Source organism: Odocoileus virginianus, chromosome 26 (genome assembly GCF_023699985.2).
Source record: "Odocoileus virginianus isolate 20LAN1187 ecotype Illinois chromosome 26, Ovbor_1.2, whole genome shotgun sequence".
Classification (NCBI taxonomy): Eukaryota; Metazoa; Chordata; class Mammalia; order Artiodactyla; family Cervidae; genus Odocoileus; species Odocoileus virginianus.
Window position 1 is genome coordinate 1,369,576 of NC_069699.1, and position 24,075 is coordinate 1,393,650.

At 38.7% G+C, this 24,075-nt stretch overlaps 1 protein-coding gene across 4 annotated transcripts in view; it reads left to right on the forward strand.

Annotated features, from left to right (window-relative positions):
* ZCWPW2 (zinc finger CW-type and PWWP domain containing 2) overlaps positions 1-23,689 on the forward strand; it is a 151,369-nt gene extending 127,680 nt beyond the window's left edge. For 2 of the 4 annotated variants that reach the window (XM_070455278.1, XM_070455276.1), the window contains exons 6-9: positions 8,273-8,331; positions 12,082-12,149; positions 19,831-19,955; positions 23,075-23,689. In XM_070455278.1, the coding sequence (XP_070311379.1) occupies positions 8,273-8,331; positions 12,082-12,149; positions 19,831-19,955; positions 23,075-23,236 (414 nt within the window). In that variant the 3' untranslated portion in view covers positions 23,237-23,689. The remainder of the gene's footprint in view (positions 1-8,272; positions 8,332-12,081; positions 12,150-19,830; positions 19,956-23,074) is intronic. The other 2 variants (XM_070455280.1, XM_070455279.1) reach the window with 1 other exon arrangement.
* Positions 23,690-24,075: the final 386 nt, after the last annotated feature.

Here is a 24,075-nt window from a genome sequence, read left to right on the forward strand (position 1 = left end):
AGGGTATTTATTCACTTGGAATTCAAGTTTAGTAATACTTAAAATCCAGTGTCATAGATTCCAGAAACTCAAAACTTTTCAACCATAACTTTCCACATTTTCTATTCTGTAATTTAACTTTGAGCCAGAAAGCAAAAACAAGAATTCTACAAAATGCGATTGCTCTTTTGTTAAGAAACGAAAAGCTGTTCAAGTTGAGTCCTACTAATCATACGAATAGCAGGTATTGTCCTTTGCTATTTGGGACTAAAGGTTGTTATGCAACTCTCTTCAGTTTTATTGATTATATTCATTGCCAGAATAGTTCTTTCTCTTATCCAGAGACACATCTCCAACATCAAGCTACACACACAATGAGTCTGCGTTTCTTCTCACCGTCACCTTCCTCATCCCATTCCATTAAAACCAAAAACCAGTGTTAATAATCCATATAAGCATGGTTATTGATATACAATAGGAGTTTGAATACTGAGTATATTTTATAGATTCTAGCTATTGCCCTAAATATTAAAAATTATCTTTCTATGCCTAATAGAAATAACTACTATTTTCTAATTGGCAAAGGAAAATTGTTATCACTGGAAGAAAATATGCCAGTGAAAATCAGTAAAGTTTACATGTAACTTATTAGAATTAATCTATAATTTCAAATTTATAAACATTTGACCTCTGCCCACAGATCTTCAAATTTTATATTTATTTATATTTTGTTTATAGGTCTTCAAAAACCTATAAATGACTACTTTAAAATTCTTTAAAATATTACTTATTTGGGGGTGATATTTTTGTTTTTGTTTATGTATTAATGCTTTCCACGCTAAGTCACTCAGTCGTGTCCAACTCTTTGTGACCCCATGTACTGTAGCCCGCAAGTTCCCCTGTCCATGGGGATTCTCCAGGCAAGAATACTAGAGTGGGTTGCCATGCGCCCCTCCTGGGGATCTTCCCAATCCAGGGATCAAACCCAGGTCTCCCACACTGCAGGCGGATTCTTTACTGTCTGGGCCGTCAGGGAAGCCAGTGAGTACTGGAATAGGTAGCCTGTCCCTTCTCCAGGGGATCTTCCCAACCCAGGGATCGAACCGGGGTCTCCTGCATTACAGGCGGGTTCTTTACCACCTGAGCTACCAGGGAAGCCCAAGTGGAGATGATAAAATCAATCTCAAGAAGGTACTGTATGGGTAACCATTCCCTTCTCCAGGGGATCTTCCCAACCCAGGGATCGAACCCAGGTCTCTCACATTGCAGGCGGATTCTTTACTGCCTGAGCCACCAGGGAAGCCCAAATACTTTCACTTTGCTTCAAAAATAATTTTCTCTGTTATGAAATATGTATTTCAGGTACACATCTTAAATTTGTACTCCCCTACATGCTGGAAGCATGTCACCCAGATCAAACAAAAGGAGTTGTAGCTTCTACATTCTTCTATGAATCTAGGTGCAAGAATGTCTTTCGTTTCAACCTCTGGACTCCTCAGAGAGCTGATGTAAGGACTTGGATCCAGACAAATATTTTAAAGAATAATCTTTTTTTTTAAATTATGCTATTGTGCAGAGTCTGTCTGTCCCTGTGTAGGGGAGAGATGATCTTCTTTTGCATGTTGCTGAGGATAAATGTTCAGAACATTTGACAGTGATCATGGGTCAGAGAATCAGACCACCCATCCTCACTACTCAAGTTTGGAGAGAAAAATGATAAAACCACTAACAAAGGTCTCAACATTTGTTCTTTAGTCCAGAAAAAAATGTAATATTGGTCCTATAATCATTGAATGTTCTCAGAACATCTGATTTTAAGAATTTAATTAAAATAGGTAGATTCTAGAAAGTATTCCTGAGAAACCTTATCTTTTCTCAACATGCTTCTTGCTGAAATACCTAATGACTTAGAAAAAACTGTATAGAAATAGGAATTGTTTTCAACAGACTTGGATTTTTAGTCAGTGTCCAATTGCAGGTCAAATAATCTAACTTACCAGCTTCATTCAGTCAGATTAACAGCTGACGTAAATTCTACTTTCTTCTGATTTCCATGGGACTCTTTCCTCCATGTTCCTAGTAATCCTTCATTTTCTGAAGCTCTCTATAGATATAGTGCAATTTGTGTTATTTTTAAAAAAGAAACTTCCTGAATTGCTATGTTCTACCTGTGGTATAGCTAGATGGTCAAAGATTGTTTAAAAAAAAATAGTGAAGTGCAAGACTGGAAAATGTGTCACTGAAGTCTATAATCATTGGAGTTCCCTTGAGGTGTCCAGTACTTCTGTCCTCAGCCAGGACTGGGAGGTGTTCACAGCAGGCCTTTTCTCGGCTTCTGTCTAAGGTGGTCTAGCAGTCAGCTTCTACTTAAGGGGGAATATTCTCCCATGAGGGCCGAAGAATTGATGCTTTTGAACTGTGGTGTTGGAGAAGAATCTTGAGAGTCCCTTGGACTGCAAGGAGATCCAACCAGTCCATCCTAAAGGAAATCAGTCCTGAGCATTCATTGGAAGGACTGATGCTGAAGCTGAAACTCCAATACTTTGGCTACCTGATGCTAAGAACTGACTCATCTGAAAAGATCCTGATGCTGAGAAAAATTGAAGGCAGGAGGAGAAGGGGATGACAGAGGATGAGATGGTTGGATGGCATCACTGACTCAATGGACATGAGTTTGAGTAAACTCTGGGAATTGGCAATGGACAGGGAGGCCTGGCGTGCTGCAGTCCATGGGGTCGCAAAGAGTCGGACACGACTGAGCGGCTGAACTGAACTGAACTGATCCTCCCATGCCTCAGGTCATTGCTTGAGTATACACTCCAGTGTTTTCTCTGGTAAGCTCCTCACACAGAGAAATCCACAGACCTGTAGTTTGAACTTACACATGACTGAAGAGAGTGTAAGGGACAGCTAGAGGCTGATGTCATGTTGCTGGGGACTAGTCTCTGATACTGTCCAAATCTCACAGGAATACCCCTCTGCTGAAGACTGACCTGACTGAAGCATTGGTCGTTGGCTGCCACTTATGTAAGAAACACCAGATTTGTAGATGATCTGTTGAAATCATGCTTAAAATAAGACTACAATATTGTAAAGTAATTAGCCTCCAACTAATATAAATAAATAAAAAAATAAATAAATAAAAATAAAAAGTAAAAAAAAAATAAGGCTAGAAAATGATCATTTCAACCTTCCCTTCTTTTCGAAGAAGTGTTAAAAACAAATGTTCTCTGGGCCCGAAGACTTAACTTTATTATTTGTTCTCCCAAGATACTCAGATTAAGTAATAACCATCATTTACAATGTTTCATGAAACCAGTTTTCATCCTATTCCAAGCATATATTTCCCAGCAGATTTACCAAAGGGGAATGAGAATATTGGCTTTTCCTTCTATATAATGACTTTTGACAGGAGTTTATGTACATTATTCAAGGTACAGATTCATTCTTCTGTCAAAATAGGCAGCTCTTTAGTGATTATTGACTGACAATTATTCTCAGAAGATTACAAAACATATTTATGTATTCAATGAGCATAAAATGCTGATCAGAATTTTACGCCCTCAGATTTAATATAGCTAACAAACTCGTTCCTCTCACTTAAAGAGATTTTTAATTTAGGAACTTCCCTGGCAGGCCAGTGGCTACCACTTCATGCTCCCACTGCTTGTCCAGTCGCTGATCATGGAACTAAGATCCCACATGCCAAGAGGCAAGAAAAAAAAAAAGATATTTAATTTAGATGAGGAAATGGGCAATGTCAAGTCAGTTTTGCAGATTATATAAATCTGATATAAATACAATTCTTATAGATTTTCATTCCTTTGCAATTAAAGGCAATTCTATCATTTGCCATTCTAGTTTGCAATCCTAATTATCATTATATATATATTTTTCTTTTCAGTAAATGGCACATGTTCTGTATAGATACACTTCTTTATTTTACATCCAACAAGAAAAGAGTTAATACTTGCTTTGTTTTTGTTAAAATCAACAATACTTACCTAGCAATATATTTGTTTGGATGGTGCGGGCTAGATCAGTGCCTGGAAAACTTGAGTCACCTGAAGAGCTTGTTTAAATACAGATTCTGGGCTCCACCCCCAGACTATCTGGTTTGGGGTGGGTATATTTGCATTTCTAACAAGCTCTCAGGTGTTACTGATTCTGTCATGTCATGGCTGTAGTTCTGAATAGCATTGGACTGGACAGCATAGGTCAGTCAGCTCTGAAACACAGGAAGAGAAGGAGAAGACATGGAGTAGATAAAGTAGATCTTTCATATCTACTTGTAGTGTGTTGGATGGTAGCCTCCAAAAGATATGTCCACCAGAATATGACCTTATTTGGAATAAGGATCTCTGCACATCCTTTGGGTAAGCATTTTGAGATGAACTCATCCTGGATAATGTGGGCCCTCATCCAATGACAAGTGTTCTTATAAGAGACACACACCTATCCTTCAGAACTGTAAGAAAATAAACTTTTGGTGCTTTACCACATTTGTGGTAACTTGTTATGGCAGATTTGGAAAACTGATCTATGACCAAAGTCCAGCCATATCAAAGTGCCAAGTACCCTCTGTCGTATGGTTCAAGGAAAAAGGAGAAGCCTGACCCTGACCCTGACCCTGACCAGGTGGACTAGTATAACAGTGAAATAGTGACTGCACATCACCTAATTTCTAAGCACTGTTGGATACTTTCTGACATGTTATTTAATTTAATCTTCCCTCATATGCCTTGACGTAGTTTTTTTTAAGCATTGTTTAACAAAAGAAGACCCTGAAATGCAAAAGGCTCATTTAGTTAGAAAATATTTAATAAATATTTTTATTTATTAAAAACAAAGGAAATAAAGGTCTCCTTTATGCCAGGCTCTTGCTGGATGTTAGAGAGGTCAATGACTCACTGAAGGTGACCTTGCTGGTAGGTGCCAGAGTCTAGATGAATCCTTCCAGATTCAGTGCTTATCCCCATCCACTGTACGTCAACAAAGGCTAGAGGAAGAGGCACAGTTCGGTTCAGTTCAGTTCAGTTGCTCAGTCGTGTCCGACTCTTTGCGACCCCATGGACTGCAACATGCTGGGACCCCTGTCCATCACCAACTCCTGGAGTTTACTCAAACTCATGTCCATCGAGTCAGTGATGCCATCCAACCATCTCCCCCTCTGTTGCCCCCTTCTCCTCCTGCCTTCAATCTTTTCAGCATCAGGTCTTTCCAAATGAGTCAGTTCTTCGCATCAGGTGGCCAAAGTATTGGAGTTTCAGCTTCAGCATCAGTCTTCCAGTGAATGCTTAGGGTTGATTTCCTTTAGGATGAACTGGTTGGATCTCCTTGCAGTCCAAGGGACTCTCAAGATTCTTCTCCAACACCACAGTTCAAAAGCATCAATTCTTGGGTGCTCAGCTTTCTTTATGGTCCAAATCTCACATTTGTACATGACTACTGGAAAAACCAAAGAGGCACAGAGTATCTGACGAGTGTTAAACAAAGTAGAGAGGAATTTATTATCACCAACACAACTCACCCTCATTTATGGAAGTTGTCTAACAGTATTTCTCTCTACTAATACCTATAAAACAGTTTGCACTTTGTTACCTATGGTTTTTCCAGTAGTCATGTATGGATGTGACAGTTGGATCATAAAGAAGGTTGAGCACCGAAAAACGGATACTTTTGCATTGTGGTGCTGGAGAAGACTCTTGAAAGTCCCTTTGAAAGCAAGGAGATCAAACTAGTGTATCCTAAAGGAAATTAACACTGAATATCATTGGAAGGACTGATGCTAAAGCTGAAGCTCCAATGCTTTGGCCACTTGATGCACAGAACCAGTTCATTGGAAAAGACTCTGATGCTGGGAAAGATTGAAGTCAGGAGGAGAAGGGGACAGCAGAGGATGAGATGGTTGGATGGCATCACTGACTCAATGGACATGAGTCTGAGCAAACTCTGGGAGATAGTGGAGGACAGAGGGGCCTGATGTGCTACAGTTCATGAGGTTACAAAGAGCCTGACATGATTTTGCGGCTGAACAGCAATCTTGTTACCTGAGTTTCATTTCCACTTGTGGCCACCCTTTTGCCTCATATTCAAATATGCATGTAATGTAAGCTGATCCTGAATAGCAAAATAGAAATAAAGTGTTACAATGTCTTTGTGGATGTAGATCACTGATATAAACAACAGTATTTCTGTATGCTTTTTTCTTTTTACCATATAAATATGTAAAGCAGTCTTGGAAAAGCTATATGAATATTGTGTGTAAGTCGCCCAGTGGTATTGAACTCTTTGCAACCCTGTGGGCTATATACAGTCCATGGAATTCTCTAAGCCAGAATACTGGAGTGGGTAGCCATTCCCTTCTCCAGGGGATCTTTCCAACCCAGGAATCGAATCCAGGTCCTCTGCATTGCGGGCAGATTCTTTACTGTCTGAGCCACCAGGGACCTTGAGGTTAAGATCACAAAAAGAAGACTGCTTGATGTTTAGTATCATAATAATATGAACTTCCTGAATGTTTCATACAAATCTCCTTTGAGAGATTATTAAGATATAACTTTTTAATGAGAAATAAATTTAAATTATCCCATTTTACCTGTAAATTCTTCATCAGGTTTCTACTTGTAATTCTGTTTCTCTGTGTATATTTTAAGACTAAGAGTTTGGTATATACAGGTTAAGGACTGTTATATTTTGATGGTAGATTGTTTCTTTTAGCATTAAGGAATAACCTTTTTTATCTTTGATTATGCTTTTTGCCTTAACGTCTGCTTTTTTCTAACAGTAGTATGCTACACCAGGTTCCTTTTGTTATTAATCATTAATATATTCTGTCTCCTTACTTTCAATTTTTCCAAGTCACTGCATTAAAAAAATTTTTTTACCTTCATTCTTGCCAGGAAGGTGTAACTTAATTTTAAACCGTAAAACTCAGTGGTTTTTAATATATTAACAGTTGTACAAGCAATACTGCTATCTGATTTCAGAACATTTTTTCTTACTACCAAAAGAAAACCTGATATTTGTTAGGAATCACTACTCATTTCCACATCCCCCAGTCCTTGGCTTCACTATTGTACTTCTGTGTCTGTAGATTTGCCTTTTCTGGGCATTTCAAATAAGTGAAATCATTCAACATGTGGCCTTTTGTGTCTGACTTTTTTAACTTTTTACTTTGCATAATGATCTCAGGATTCGTCCATATTGTAGTGTGTGCCAGTACTTCATTATTTATAAAAGCTAGATCATATGTCATTTTATGGATAACCAGGCTTCCCCAGTGGCTCAGTGGTAAAGAATCTGCCTGCAATTCAGGAGATGCAGGAGATGAAGGTTCAGTCTCTGTGTCAGGAAGATCCGCTGGAGGAGGGCAGGGCAGCCCACTCCTATTCTTGCCAGGATGATCTTATGGCCAGAACAGCCTGGAAGGCTATGGTCCTTGGGGTCACAAAGAGTCAGACACGACTGAAGTGACTGAGTACACATATGGTTATACCACGTATTAGCCATCCATTTATGGACATTTAGATTCTTTCTACTTTTGGACTATCATGAATAATGCTGTTATTCACATTTATAGTTTCATAGTTATGACCAGACACAATCTTTTACATGAGTATATCATTCGTTTATGTTGGGCATATACCTAGGAGTGGAATCGCTAGATCATAGGGTAACTCTACACTTAGCATATTGAGGAATTATCACACTGTATTCCACAATGGCTCCCCCATTCCACATTCCCACCAGCAGTGTATGAGGGTTCCCATTTTTCCACTTCCTCCTCCTTGTCCTTGCTGAGACATTAAAACCCCATCCCAAGCCCCTTTGACCCTTTCCTGGTACAGATTCCCTGGAGGCCTTCCACATGTCAATTCCCAACATACAGATTTACATTCTGTATGTAAATTTACATACATTCTGTATGTAAATCTGATTTACAGATTTACGTTTCTGGCATCTGAATATTTCTTTCTTTCTTTAAAGATCATAAGTGTATTAAAATTTAAAAGCTGCCTTATTTAGTGTTTCTCTATGTTCGTGAAGTGAGGAAGGGAGAGTCTATATGAGGGTAGGCATCTGTATAGGATCAGTCGACTGTTCCTGGAAGTTGAGCAGGTCAGTGCAATTGCAGCAATTGTTGACTTGGAATTATAGGTGTGTTTAGAGCTGGAAGCCAGAGTTTCTCTACTGGGCTAAATTACTCAGACTGTATAGGATCCATTATTATGCTGAGCTCATCATATCCCACGTGAACTAACACATCTTTTTGCTAACGGTTATTTTACAGGTGCAAATTTCCAAAAATAAAACTGAAAAGAAAAATCCCAAATTTGGAAAAAGGAAAAGGTATGTTTTTTTAAATGAAAAATCATGATAAAATTAAAATATATATAGGGTTTAATTTTTATATGACATTCCCCTGATTCTTTTTTGAAAATTTATTTTAGTTGGATGCTAACTGCTTTACAATATTTTAGTGGTTTCTGCTGATTTCCCATGAATCAGCCATGGGTGTACATGTGCTCCCCATCCCCCCTCCCACCTCCCTCCCCATCCCATCCTTCAGGGTCATCCCAGTGCACCAGCCCTGAGCACCCTGTCTCATGCATTGAACCTGGACTGGTGATCTGTTTCACATATGATAATATGCATGTTTCAATGCTATTCTCTCAAATCATCCCACCCTCACCTTCTCCCATAGAGTCCAACAGTCTGTTCTTTACATCTGTGTCTCTATTGTTATCTCACATATAGGGTCATTGTTACCATCTTTCTATATTCTATATATATGCGTTAATATACTCTATTGGTGTTTTTCTTTCTGACTTACTTCACTCTGTATAATAGGCTCCAGTTTCATCCACCTCATTAGAATTGATTCAAATGCATTCTTTTTAATAGCTGAGTAATATTCCATTGTGTATATGTACTACAGCTTTCTTATCTATTCATCTGCCAATGGGCATCTAGGTTGCTTCCATGTCCTGGCTATTGTAGTCAGTGCTGCAATGAACATTGAGGTACACATGTCTCTTTCAATTCTGGTTTCCTCAGTGTGTATCCCCAGCAGTGGGATTGCTGGGTCATATGGCCATTCTGTTTCCAGTTTTTTGAGGAATCTCCACACTGTTCTCCATAGTGGCTGTACTAGTTTGCATTCCCACCAACAGTGTAGAAGGGTTCCCTTTTCTCCACACTCTCTCCAGCATTTATTGTTTGTAGACTTTTGGATAGCAGCCATTCTGACTGACGTGAGATGGTACCTCATTGTGGTTTTGATTTGCATTTCTCTGATAATGAGTGATGTTGAGCATCTTTTCATGTGTTTGTTAGCCATCTGTAAGTCTTCTTTGGAGAAATGTCTGTTTAGTTCTTTGGCCCATTTTTTGATTGGGTCATTTATTTTTCTGGAATTGAGCTGCATGAGCTGCTTTTATATTTTTGAGATTAATTCTTTGTCACTTGCTTCATTTGCTATTATTTTCTCCCATTCTGAAGGCTGTCTTTTCACTTTGCTTATAGTTTCCTTTGTTGTGCAAAAGCTTTTAAGTTTCATTAGGTCCCATTTGTTTATTTTTGCTTTTATTTCCATTACTCTGGGAGGTGGGTCATAGAGGATCCTGCTGTGATTTATGTCAGAGAGTGTTTTGCGTGTGTTTTCCTCTAGGAGTTTTATAGTTTCTGGTCTTACATTTAGATCTTTAACCCATTTTGAGTTTATTTTTGTGTATGGTGTTAGAGAGTGTTCTAGTTTCATTCTTTTACAAGTGGTTGACCAGTTTTCCCAGCACCACTTGTTAAAGAGGTTGTCTTTTTTCTATTATGTATTCTTGCCTCCTTTGTCGAAGATAAGGTGTCCATAGGTTCGTGGATTTATCTCTGGGCTTTCTGTTTTGTTCCATTGATCTATATTTCTGTCTTTGTGCCAGTACCATAGTGTCTTGATGACTGAGGCTTTGTAGTAGAACCTGAAGTCAGGCAGGTTGATTCCTCCAGTTCCATTCTTCTTTCTCAAGACTGCTTTGGCTATTCGAGGTTTTTTGTATTTCCATACAAACTGTGAAATTATTTGTTCTAGTTCTGTGAAAAATACCGTTGGTAGCTTAATAGGGATTGCATTGAATCTATAGATTGCTTTGGGTAGTATAGCCATTTTGACAATATTGATTCTTCCAATCCATGAACATGGTATATTTCTCCATCTATTTGTGTCCTCTTTGATTTCTTTCATCAGTGTTTTATAGTTTGCTATATATAGGTATTTTGTTTCTTTAGGTAGATTTATCCCTAAGTATTTTATTATTTTCGTTGCAATGGTGAATGGAATTGTTTCCTTAATTTCTCTTTCTGTTTTCTCATTGTTAGTGTATAGGAATGCAAGGGATTTCTGCATGTTAATTTTATATCCTGCAACTTTACTATATTCATTGATTAGCTCTAGTAATTTTCTGGTAGAGTCTTTAGGGTTTTCTATGTAGAGGATCATGTCATCTGCAAACAGTGAGAGTTTTACTTCTTTTCCAATATGGATTCCTTGTATTTCTTTTTCTTCTCTGATTGCTGTGGCTAAACCTTCCAAAACTATGTTGAACAGTAGTGGTGAGAATGGGCACCCTTGTCCTGTTCCTGACTTTAGGGGAAATGCTTTCAATTTTTCACCATCGAGGATAATGTTTGCTATGGGTTCATCATATATGGCTTTTATTATGTTGTGGTATGTTCCTTCTATGCCTGCTTTCTGGAGGGTTTTTTATCATAAATGGATGTTGAATTTTGTCAAAGGCTTTCTCTGCATCTATTGAGATAATCATAGAGTTTTTATCTTTCAATTTGTTAATGTGGTGCATCACATTGATTTGCAAATGTTGAAGAATCCTTGCATCCCTGGGATAAAGCCCACTTGGTCATGATGTGTAATCTTTTTAATATGTTCTTGGATTCTGTTTGCTAGAATTTTGTTAAGGATTTTTGCATCTATGTTCATCACTGATACTGGCCTGTAGTTCTCTTTTTTGTGGCATCTTTGTCTGGTTTTGGTATTAGGATGATGGTGGCCTCATAGAATGAGTTTGCAAGTTTACCTTCCTCTTCCCCTGATTCTTGATTCTGTTTCTGTAGGGAAATATGTTGTAAATTTTCTAAAAAAATTAATAATATAAGTAGTAGTCTTAGAAGTATGGAGAAAGTTTTATGTTTGTACAGATGTATTGAATTGTTAGTTTCAAAGATTAATATCATGTGAGCGACCAGATGAGAAACAGGTTTTAAATTTAAACATAGGTAGTACAAACCAGAAACACGCATTTATAATAAATCATGGATAACAAGTTTTAGTGTTTATCATTGAACCAATTGTATAGGTTTTTTATTTTTTTACTGAATGGTAAGCAGTGCTATGTGAAAAGGAGTCCTGCTTAAAGACAAAGAGTGGCTTGATATGACAGTCCTTCTTTTCTTTTTTGTCCTTTTTCTGAAGATGAATAATTACATTTTATAAAGGACTTTCACTTCCTAATCTCAGTTACCCTTCACAGTAACCCTATCAAATAGATACGAAGTGTATCATAATTATCTCCTTTTAAAAGATAAAGAATTTGTGACTTAAAAAGTTACATGACTTTCTTAGGATCTTCTGGTTAGAGAAGATGTGCGTGAACAAATGTTTTCTGACTCTAAATCAGCAACACAGTATACTGGGAAAGTCATGGATTTTGCATTTTGACAGAATTCAGTTCTGTCATGTTCAACCATTTTCCTATGTTGTCAAATTTCTCAATTTCTCAGGGCCTCAGTTTCTTCATAAAATGAGAGTAACAATAATTTAGTATGTTTTTGGGGGGAGGAATATATGAAATAGGCTATGCAAAGTGATGGATAGCTTGTTAGTGGTTCTCACCTAGTGAGAGCCCAAATCAATATTATTCCCCTTTGGTTTTTCACTGCCTTCCTTACTGTGTAAATTAACCAAAAAAAAAAAAAAGATACTTCAAGGTAAGAAATATATATTCATAATTTACTGTTGCCAGTATTCATGAATGATCATTTAAATATACATGCTGTTCTTTAGAAAATAAATCTGTCAAATTCTTTTTCCAGGAAAGCTGTTTTAAAATCCTCTTTTGAAAATGTTTGTTCAGATGATGCCTTATCAAAAGAAAACATGGGTATGTGAAGGCCTGTCTTGCTTTTAGTTCTTTTACCTGTATTTAATTCCACCAAACGTAATTGTAGTCCTTTGAAGAAAACAAAATGTACGTGTATACGTATATGAGAAACATTAGTGGCATTCTGGCATTAATTTACATACTAGGGCTTTTCCATTGTCTTTAAATTTCTATCCCCTCAAATTAAATTTTGCCTGGCTTTGTCATATGTTTGATTTTTTTTAATGAAGCACCAGCAGTTATAGGAGGAAATACCCACATCAGTACATGTCGATCTAGACTTCTCTATCCCACATTTAGTCAGGGCTGCCAAAGGAGGAGGAGGAAACGCAGAGCCTGGGGCTCCCGGCTGCGCTTGCTGCTGTGGGTGCCAGCGCTCTGCAGGGAGAGGGTGGCCTGCAGGGGGGAAGGCTTTGCTTTCAGAAGCCCTTTACTCTTTCTGCATTTTCCTTGGTCTTGGAAAGAGGCACGTGCTTGTTTGCAAGGTGGAACTTTGGCAGCCACACCAAGAGGTTTCATGGCCAATTGAACCCAGAGAAGCTGTCGGGCCTCACTTCCTCTCCTGTAGCCACCCCCACACCCTGTGGGGCTAAATGCGCCATTTGTACATAGTCTCGTGGAACAGAAGGAAGGACAGGGTGTGTTGTCCTTTATTGGACTGGAACCTGGTGGTCCGGAGTTGACGATAAGAAAGTGAGAGAGAGAAAGAGGCTGATATCCCCTGGTTTAGCGGAAAGCCAGTCGAGTCCTATTAGGGCTTGCGCTGCTGCACGGAGGCACCAGGCGCCCTCTCAAGTGGGTGAAGGCACACTGTGCCGTCTCGAGAGGGTCTTAGAAGCCCGGGCAAGAAAGTGAGCTCAGCGGGCCTCCGCGCTCCAAGGAATTAGCCAGAAATAGAGAGATAGAGAGAGAGAGAAAGACACGGGGACCCAAGCTCTGGTGAAGCAAAGGTGTTTTAATCAACATGGCATGGGCATATATACTGTCTTACAAGGTGGTTATTCTCAGCAAAGATAAAGATTAAAATTCCAGAAACAGAAGACGATCCCTATCAAAGAGAGAGTTGCAAACAATCACCTTTTCATAAGAAGAAAGAGGGTGCTTATCACCCTAATGAGAAATGCCTGGATTCCTCAGCCCCGGGAAAGGCGTGCCTCTCCTCTTAGTTCCTGAATACTCAGGAATTAATAAGGGCCGGAGGGTTCCTGACAGGTCCGAAACAGAACATAGGAAGCCTCTTGTTAAATGCTTCCTGACAAGAGTGGTTATTTTATATCTCTCTTTTCTCTCCTAAACCACTACAGAGCTCTGTTGTTCTCTTCTTAAACTTGGTCTGCTGCTGCTTTCCTGCTAATTAAGGTGCCTCCTTTTTTGGTGGGGGGAGTGCAGCTTTGTTCCTTTGCCTCACATGATCAGCTCACATATTCCTGTAGAAACAGAAGTCATTTTATCCCTAGAGTGAGTTCCCACTAGGTGACCTGACACCACAGCTGGGTCCTCCTCCCCTCCAGCTGGCACGGGATCCTACAGGAGAGACCCTAGGGCAGCAGGGACCCATGGACCAGAAGTGACTGCCCGTCAGTAGTCTTGCTGCATGGCTCTGAAAGCCTCAGTAGTTCTCTGTTAGAGTGGCTTCCCTGGTCTGTGTCTCACTCCTCCAATGCCATGTGAACTGAAGAGCAGAAGCGTCTCATCTTCTGTGTTCTCTGTCCACTTCCTGAAAGAGTGGTGCTTTTTTGCATCCTCTTCAAATTCTTTATTCACTACCCATATTTCTGTGGCTTCTTTGATTCATGTCTCTGATGTCTCTCATTTCTTCTTAGCTTAAGGTAGAATCAGTCCTAGATCAAACAACAGACAAAAATGATAGCATCTGGCTCTTGAGTCTCAGCTCCACTTTGGGGTCCTCTTTCTTTACACTCTGGGTGCTCACATCTCCCCTTTTTCCGCTGCCCCAGCTGTGATGTGCCGTCTTGGCTTCATGCCCTGCAGTTGCTTCTCTCTCCCTTAGTTCAAGATCCCAAGGAGAGGCAAGTACATGTAACTGCCCTACCTTTTCAGACGTCAGTTTCTTCATCTGTAATAAAGAAAATGCAAGAGAAGCTGTCTTCTCCAAGAAAGAGAGGACTGTTTCTGGAAGACAACAGAAAAAGTTGAGGGATCATTTCATAAATGATTAAACTGTATGTTCATGGGTGTGTAAAGATTTAATCTAATGCTGGGGTGGGAGATAAATTATGAGTTTGGGGTTAACATATACACACTACTGTATATGAAATGGATAAACAAGGACCTATGTATAGCACAGGGAACTGTACTCCATATTTTGTAGTATTTTCTAATAACTTATAATGGAAAAGAATCTGAGAAAGAATATATATGTGGGTGTGTGTATAACTGAATCACTTTGCTGTACACCTGAAAAAACACATTGTAAATTTACTACAATTTTGAAAAATGGTTATAAAAAAGGATTTGATCTAAGAGATAACTGTTGGTGGAGTATGTCTGTATTTTTTGGGAAATTGCTACCAGGAATATCTCGTATTATATTTGATTGTCTCTGTAACCCATTTTTTTTTCAGTATTTAGGAACCAAAAACTCTATCTATGATGGTGAAATAATAATAGAATAATAATGATACACCTGATACACCTGTAACAGTTACTGTGTCTTCACTTTTCTAAACGTTTCATATATATTAGTTTAATCTTCACAAAATCTGTATGAGATGAATAAGGTACATTTTATTATAATTCCTATGGTATCAGTGGAGAAACAGAGACACTTAATAGGTTATATGCCTTTTCTAAGGTCACATAGCTTCTTAAAATTAATCAAAGTTTGCAATATTTCCTTGGTTGCTTTAACAGAAGCTTAAAGCTAAATTTATGGTTTTTCGGTGTGGCTCAGTGCTAAAGAATCCGCCTGCCAATGGAGGAGACACGGGTTGGATCCCTGGGTCAGGAAGATTCCCTCGAGTAGGAAATGGCAACTCACTCCTGTATTCTTGACTGGAATTTCCCATGGACAGAGGAGGATGACGGGCTGCAGTCCATGGGGTCCCAGAGTCAGACATGACTGAGCACACATGCAGTCACAGTCACATACAGCACTGCTAGTTGCTCTAGGCATCTTTTTAAAGTGTAATTATTGCCCTTCATATCCCCCTTAATGAACAGATTTTTACTTCTCTTATTTTTAGCCTTTGAGCTTTTGTCACTTGTTTTACTGTATCAGTGTTGTCTGATAGTAAATACCTCATTGCTCTTTGTGGAGTAGGCAGTCTCTAGAAGTTTTAATAAAAGATGAACATATCATCAGTATCAGTTGAGTCACTCAGTCGTGTTTGACTCTTTGCAACCCCATGGACTGCAGCACACCAGGCTTCCCTGTCCATCACCAACTCCTGGAGCTTGCTTAAACTCATGACAATTGAGTCGGTGATGCCATCCAGTCATCTCATCCTCTGTCTTCCCCTTCTCCTCCTATATTGACATATAACCCTGGATTAGTTAACAGTCTACTAACATTCATGAGTAAATTAGCAAGGGATGCGTTCATCATCCACCTGAGACAGGTGAGCATGGCAGAGAATGGCTGATACAGAAAAGGTCTGGATGATGCCTGGATGAGCCTTAGGCCTGGGTGGGGGCAGAAGGCTGACAGGGGAGAAGACTGCTATCTTGCTGTTGAAGGCAGACTTGGCCTGCCTGCTCTGGGTTGGGAGTTATCTTTATCCTCTGGGCCCTCCTGCCCCCCGTGTCTGTTCTAGGTAGGCACCTTCTTCATTCACTTGAGCCTGTAGTTCCCTCATCTCTACATTTACATCCTAAGCTGATAGAAGAAGCTTTGTGGTTACTTGAAAACGAATCAAAACCAAGTGCTTTTTCCTCCTCTTCACCCTGCTCCTCTGGAAGAATGGCTTCAAAGTTTCAACATTGAAATGGCCCTGAAAATTTATTTAAGATGCTGTTTTTCAGTGCCAAGTTTGAAGTAACTGAACCAGTGGCCTCTTTATATAAAAGAGGAAATAGCTTCTTTAAGCATTTAATAGAGAAGTAGAGAATAAAGAAAACTTCATAAATATATTATACATTGATGGCTTTTTCTAAAATAGTGACTGATTTATTGAGATAAACAGTAAGTTATTTCTTACCAGGAATGAAAAACCAGCACTAATTTATTTTATAAAAATTCGTTAAAAAAAGCCAGATTCATACTTCAGTGGGAGAGATACCTTTTTTTCTTTTTTCTTTATTTTTTTCCTCCCACTTTTTCTGAGTGATAGAGCAGCTGTAATGGTACCACTTTACTCTCAACAACAAATTGAAGCAAGTCAGGAAAACTACCGGATAATCAGGATTGATAGAAGATGATTGGTCATGCAGTCAGCACAGGCCTGCGTTCTGTCTCTATCTTTGGAGATCATTGACCAATTTTGATAACCTCGTTTGTAGATTACAGTAACTGCAATTTCTGAGAATTATTTTTGGACTCTGTGTTTACAGTATAGGAATACCTTTTAGAAAAGCAAGCCTCGTGTTGTTCTGAAAGCTGAGTTTGACATCAGTCAAGTTGGTGTTATGAACCCTACTTAGTTTATGAAGCCATCCATTACTTCTGTCTACCCTTTGATCGAAAGGCAGTATACATGTTTTTCCAGATCACTTGAAAACAGAGAGCCTGCAGTGGCACTCGGCAATGACATTCATTATCATAAATTGATTGTACTGTAGTCTAGCCTTAGAAATATAAGGGCTTCCCTGCTCTCTCAGCTGGTAAAGAATTCAGCTGCAGTGCGGGAGACCTGGGTTTGGTCCTGGGTCGGGAAGGTCCCCTGGAGGAGGGCACAGCTACCCACTCCAGTATTCCTGCCTGGAGAATCCCCCGGACAGAGGAGCCTGGAGGACGACAGTCGTGGGGTCACAGAGAGTTGGACACGACTGAGCGACTTTCGCAGACAACTTAGAAATATAAAGATGTTTGTGTACCATTTTTCCTTCCAGCAGAGCTCAAAATTCGTCTTCTCAACAGTGCATTAAGTGTCACTATCAATTTTCATAGACTCAGAATGTAAAATAGGAAAACACAACGTCCATGAGTGGGACTGGGGAATTGATGTGAAGATAGTCACACTCTTGTTGTTAAGTGACAAGTTACTAAGTAAGAAATCTGTCACAAAGAGAGGTGACTCTCAACACAACTGCTTCCATGAAAATGGACTTTCCTGTAGAAAATTCTAATTCAGAAGCCATGGTGTTGCATTCGTATTTTTTAATCATCTTCAGATGATTCTTATGCCCCAGATTTGGAATACTGTTGTTCTAGAATGTGGTAGCTTATACTCTGTGTTCTTAGGCATTAGCAGTTACCACAGAACACAGATCTGTATGCTTACAATTCACGTGTAAGTCACAGTTTTTTGTTTTTGTTGTTTTTGAACGTAGGAACTGATTCTAAGATGTAGAATGGCTTATCAGAAAACTGCTTTCAAACTGTTTTGAGAGTTTTCCACAGAGGAAATCTGAGACTGGCTGGGTGAAGATGATGCCCAGGAGGGCTCACGGGCCTGTGGCTCTTCTCTCGGGTCCTTGGCCCTTAGAAGGCACACAAGAAACATTTGTCAGTTGAATAAAAGAAAATGGTAATAAAAATGGATTCTTTTGAACTGGAATGTTTCACATTAATAATCTCTGTTTATTACCCTTATAACATGCCTAATTTATAAGGATACCTGTCTGTGTAAAACTCACACACACACAAATGGATGGATGTGTATATCATATTACACAAATTAAAATTATTATTATTGCTGGGAATACCTTGCTTCCATATTCACTGATAATATTTTAGCCCTGAAGGGTGTGCCTTGCTTGGGTTTCCATGAACTTTTAGCTGCTCTGCATCCCTGATGTGGTTTTTGGTGACCTGCCAATGAGTAGCAGATGATGGGGTGTATGTCAGATTTGTATAACCAGAGTGGAAGATGATGGGGCGTGTTTCTTTCTCTCTGAGTCATGCTGCCCTTGAAAGACTTTTCAGGGCCCCATCTGTCTGCTGTGCAGGAGCAGGTCACTAGTCTCCTCCCTTGATCTTTACTTCAGAAAGATTCGGTATCAATTGAAAATATTTGTTTTATTTAAATAGGGAACTCATTTGATATTGTTAATCAGCAATCGACTCTATAGAGTTATATTATATATTTATATCTTTGTTGGGAATATTATATCAGCAAGTTTGATGAATTACCGGATATTTTGCTTACTTACATATTTCTGTCACAGTAGCAGAAAAATCGCACAGCCATTATAAGTGTATGAATTTTTTTAAAAATTAGATTAGGCAGTTGAGATGCATTGATATTTTGATTAAGAATAGACTAGGGCTTCCCTGGCAGCTCAGATGGTAAAGAATCTGCCTGCAATGCAGGAGAACTGGATTCGATCTCCTGGAGAAGGGAATGGATACCCACTCCAGTATTCATGCCTGGAGAATTCCATGGACAGAGGAGGCTCGCGAGCTACAGTCCCTGGGGTCGCAAAGAGTCGGACATGACTGAACAACTAACACTTTCACTTTCCATTTTCAGCCTGGATTTAGCCTTGACACTTAATTATGTGGCTTCCCCTTTTAAACAGTAGTTTTAATAGTTTATTGCAGGGCTTAACAAATTGTGGCTCACGATTATCAGCTGCTGCTTGTTCTTGTAAATAAAGTTTTATTGGGACACAGCCACTTTCATTTGGTTGAAGGTGGCACTGTGGTAAAGAATCCCCCTACCAATATAGGAGGCACAAGAGACACAGGTTCAATCCCTGGGTTGGGAAGTTTCCCTGAAGGAGGAAATGGCAGTCCACTCCAGTAGCCTTCCTTGGAAAATTCCATGGATAGAAGAGCATGGTGGGCTACAGTCTGTGGGGTTGTAAAGAGTTGGAAATAACTGAGATGCACTCACATATGGTTTGCTTTCCAGCAGCAGAATTGAGTAGTTGTGATGGAGACCATCTGGCTCACAAAGCCTGAAATATTTACTCTCTCGTCCTTCACAGAAAAAAAGTTGCTGATTCCTGGTCTATAAGTAACAATTTAATTTGGTGCCCTTGGCTTCTTATTTTAAAAATACATGTGTACACCCATGGCTGATTCATGTGAATGTATGGCAAAAACCACTACAATATTGTAAAGTAATTAGCCTCCAATTAAAATAAATAAATTAATTTTTAAAAATAAAAATAAAAAATAATTTAGTGTCAGGGATACTTATAGTCTACATATAGTAAAAATATCACTTACATTTGCCAAGGAATAATTATAAAAGATTCACCTGGAAATCCACAATAATTTTGCATCAGGGAGAGGCTATAACTGAAAGTTATGCAAAATACTTTTTATCTTGGTCAGTTCAGTTCAGTCACTCAGTTGTGTCCGACTCTTTGTGACCCCATGAACTGCAGCACGCCAGGCTTCCCTGTCCATCACCAACTCCTGGAGCTTGCTCAAACTCATGTCCACTGAGTTGGTGATGCCATCCAACCATCTCATCCTCTGTCATCCCCTTCTCCTCCTGCCTCGTAACATTTAGAAAATGTCCTCTTTGAGGGTGGTTAAGGTTATGAATTAGATAGAATTAATTAAGGTGTAGGGTTTTTTTTCACTATATTAACAACGTTTCTTTAGTTGTCTCTGAGACAGAATTTTTACTGAAAGAGCTGGAGCAAATGCTAGAGCAAGCTCTGGAGCACACAACCACCCACAAGAAGTCTGAAGAGGAGCACGGAGAGGAAGCGAATATAGGAGAAAAGGTAGGATCCATAATGACCATCGGGCCTAAAGAGCAACGTCAGATCCTTAAATGGCAGAAATTGTTCCCGGATATTCATTTCCATTATATGGGAAATTCCTTTCACTTCTGAAACTTGAGCCCTTGGTTATCATGAGGTGAACAAGAAACTAGTAGCCTATGGAGAAATTAGAATGCATCTATCAGTCTTTAAAAAAAACTACACTTGAGCCAAGGAGCTGTTTTATTTTGGGTCTTTGGGGCTGGAATGAAGTCACTGACGCCAAGGAGGTGCTGATCTTTGCCTTCAGGAGAAGCCCCAGGACAAGGGGGCCCCTGGAAACCTGCCCTGCCAGTCATGCACAGGGCTGACCTGCATGGGGCATTTTTCACCAGACTCTATTTCACCATTCTTAACTGGTTGTCTTTTTTTTTTCTTTTGGCCAGCCATGTTGGGCTGAGAAAGGCTCTGTGCTTACTGCACTCAATACTTACCAGTGACAGCAGAAATTTTAAGTTGGTTGACACATTGCTCAGCACTACAGCAAGCCCAGTCACTCACACAGAGCAGCAGGGTAGCAGGTGTGAAAGGAGTCAGCCATGAGGCAGATGCTTACACAAGGTGGTCCAGCTGTCCCCTGTGTAGGTAGGAGGGGAGTGGCAGTGAGCAGCCCTGGATCCTTCTGATTTCATTCCTTTCCTCATTCCCTTATTTGGCTATCCACTGTGCCTGGAGTCAAGAGGCAGGTGATGGGAGACGGGCTCAGGATACTGTCCTTGCATCCCCTTCCTGGTCCAGGCAGTGAGGACTCAGGCCTGGGCAAGGCTGCCTGTCACTTGCCTCAGAGGACTGTTAAATGAGGCAAACCAGAAAAAGTGCTTTGCAGAGTAATTGACTCCTAAGACTGGCTATTATTACAGATGAGAATTGGCAGTGGCAGCCTCTGGAGGGAATAGGAGCTAAGAATTCTTCACCTGATCTCTGTTATCACATCTTCACTTTGCAAAACTACCCATCCCCGAGTCTTCTGTTCTGAGGTGCAGAAAAAGTGGCTTTGTAAATGGACAAGATTGTTCATCCACTTTGGGTAATTTCATTCAGAACTTCAGCAAGAACAAAGATGATTCTTAAACACTTCTTGACTAAGTTACAAATCATGAAAATACACAAAATTTGCAGTTGGGATCAAACTGTAAAGGAAAATAAAATTTAAATAAATGAAATTATTGGTAAAAACACTGAGTTGAAAAACATAATTGTTTTCTTGGTCAGCGATCTCAACTTGTTCTTGAATTGCCATGGATTGCGAATACTATTTCTCTGATCAGAGTCCCTTAAAAAAAAAAAAAAAATCTTGTTCTCTCTGTAGATCTTACCCTCGTAGAACAAGAGCTATAGATTGGTGACATTTATTGTATACATGTAGTTAATATATAAATTATTCTTTTCTGGCAAATGTGTATTTTGTTTGAGCACCATATGGTTTTGTGCAGTGATTTTTTTTTTTCAGTCTTAGCAGTTTGTCTATTCAAAAATACAGGCAGGTTGATTTTTATAGAAATGTCCTGGAGCTTTTACAGCCACAAAATTGGCTCCTATTTTGCCATTATAACTAGTAACTTGATAGAACAGAAAATTACTTCTGATTTTTATGTCTTAAGGTAAAATACATAGTTTTAATACATCACCAGGCAGGAGCTTGCTCTTTGTTTTAGATTCTTGTAATGTTTTATGCTTTCAAAAGGCATTTAGGAATTATAAAAATTAACTGTTTTAACTTGCTGGCAGGCAGGTGAGTGCTGCCTGCTGACTGGTTCGTAAGCCTCTCTCCACATAGAGCTTTAGAAGCCTGGAATTCATGCCAGGTTGGGGTACTTAAGGCCTTGTTCACTTTTAAATGAGGAGAATAGCAATGAGACCAGCTGTCAGAGCTGGAGCAATTTCCAGCTTAAAGGTAAAGAAATGATCACCTAAGGGATTTCTTTTCTCCTTTCTTTTCTTCCTTCCATTTTTTTGGTGTGTGTTAGTAGGAAAAATTAATATGACTTCCAAAGGTATTTAACACTGAAGATATGTTTTGTTTTTAGAAAGTGGTTAAGTGTTTTCTTAAAGAAAGTGGTCTTTTATAAGCTAACACACCAGAAGGAGATACCTGATAATTTTGATGTTCTGAGCATGTTTATTCTCTGTGCAGATATTGTTTGAGCTGTTTTCAAAGTTGTGAATTTGATGTTTTCATCATGCATTTCATGTGTGAGGTTTCAAGTTCATTACTCTCAAGCACTTATACCAATGAATTGAGAAGAGCAACATGAACAAAAGCATACACACATGGATAATCAAAATCCATTTTTGTTTGTCATTGAAGTACTCAGAGATTGTTTTCTTCAGTAGACTCACCTTTCTAATTATGTTCTTAGCTAACATTAACACTGGTTGACATGCCCTGACTTGGAAAAAAATGGAAGGGAATTAATTTCAGACTGTTATAAAATCCACCTAAATAATTTACAAACTAGATAATCCATATACAAATAAGACAGAGTTTACTGAATACCTCTTTGTATTAAAAGGTACATTTTTGATATGTGAAAGTAGAAAGTACTTGTTTAAACTACATGAGGTGTTTTTTTTTTTTTTCACATTGTGTGGGAAGTTACCTCTGCCTTTAATGAACCCTGAAGTTGTAAATCTCGTGTGTACATGTGTATGTTTGCCTTCTTTTTACCTGTGTCCTTTCAAACTAAACCAGCGCACACACTATTCACAAAGAATGCAGGTGCTTGGGAGAAGATGGTCATCATAAGTGTGACTAAAACAGTTGTCATATGTATTCTCTGTAATGGTTAGTTTTTAAATAAAAAAACAGAAAAGTTGCAGAATTTTAATTTTGATGACCACATTTTTCCAATTCAAAAAGTTAAAGCTAAAAATATATGATATCGAGGAGTAGAGATAGGACTAAATATTCAGTTACTTTTATACTGACACTGTACATTATATTTTATGTAGGGATCATTATTTGACCACCAACATAACAGAACACCTTGTTAAGGAGTTACTGATGGTTTTATGTTTTGTTCAGATAATTAAGCCTGGTCTTCAAGTAAATTTGATGACTTCTGTGGTTATTTTTACAGTTACCTAAATGTGGCCCTGAAGTTCCTGTAGGCAGCTCTCTTGAAAACCACTGTGAAGAGGACTGTCTTATAATTGATGGGCGAAGGTTAAAAGCTGGAGAATGTATTGAAAATATAACTAAGAAGTTTAAAGAAATAGATGCTTTGATGTCTGAATTTTAAGGCAGTATAGATATTTTCAAAAGTTAATTATAAAAACATTTGCATCTTTACATTTTCCCAAAGTTAAAACTTAAAAATGTTTTGTGAAACATTTTACCAAAGTTGTTATTTATAACTTTGTACTTCGTATTTTTGAGAATATCCATTGTTTTGAGAGATAATCAGATGGTATTTAAGTTAATGTTGTAATTTTAGAATCTGAGAACCCTGGTATTTATATTTGTAGATTTTTTCTTATTTGCCTTAATTTTAGAATAGTTTATGAAACTTACTTCACAAATACATGCTTTATAATGATTTAATTTAGACCCTTTGTTCAAGTGTGGTTAACTGTTAAAATGACTGCCAATGCTATTATAATTCTTACAAATAATTCAGATCTAATATTCTTAAGAGAATGTATATTTGTAGTAGAAATAAGCTACTGCAAAATAAAAGGAAATAATAAGAAATGATTGTGTAATAGAGTTGGAGCTTTTCTTAAAAACAAAAATGTTAATTGCCTTATTATTTTGGAAACAATCGTTTCAACCACAGTTCCCAAACTGACTGTTTTTTTTTTTTTTTCCAAACTGACTGTTTAGTTGAGTCTGTGAAGGGTCTTTGGAAGATCAGAATCCTGGACCCTTCCTCCCTGAGTCAGAATCTCTGGAGGCAAGGATGGGAAATGTAATTTAAAATATAGAGATAAGTTAAACACCTTCACTGTGGAAAAATGTAAGCAGTATAGAGAAGTAAAAGGTACATCCTGCAGTACCACTCCCCTAACAGCTCCCTGGGAGCCCCGTTCCTTAGGGGTCCCTGTGAACGGTCTGGTGGCTGTGCTTCTCAATTGGGTC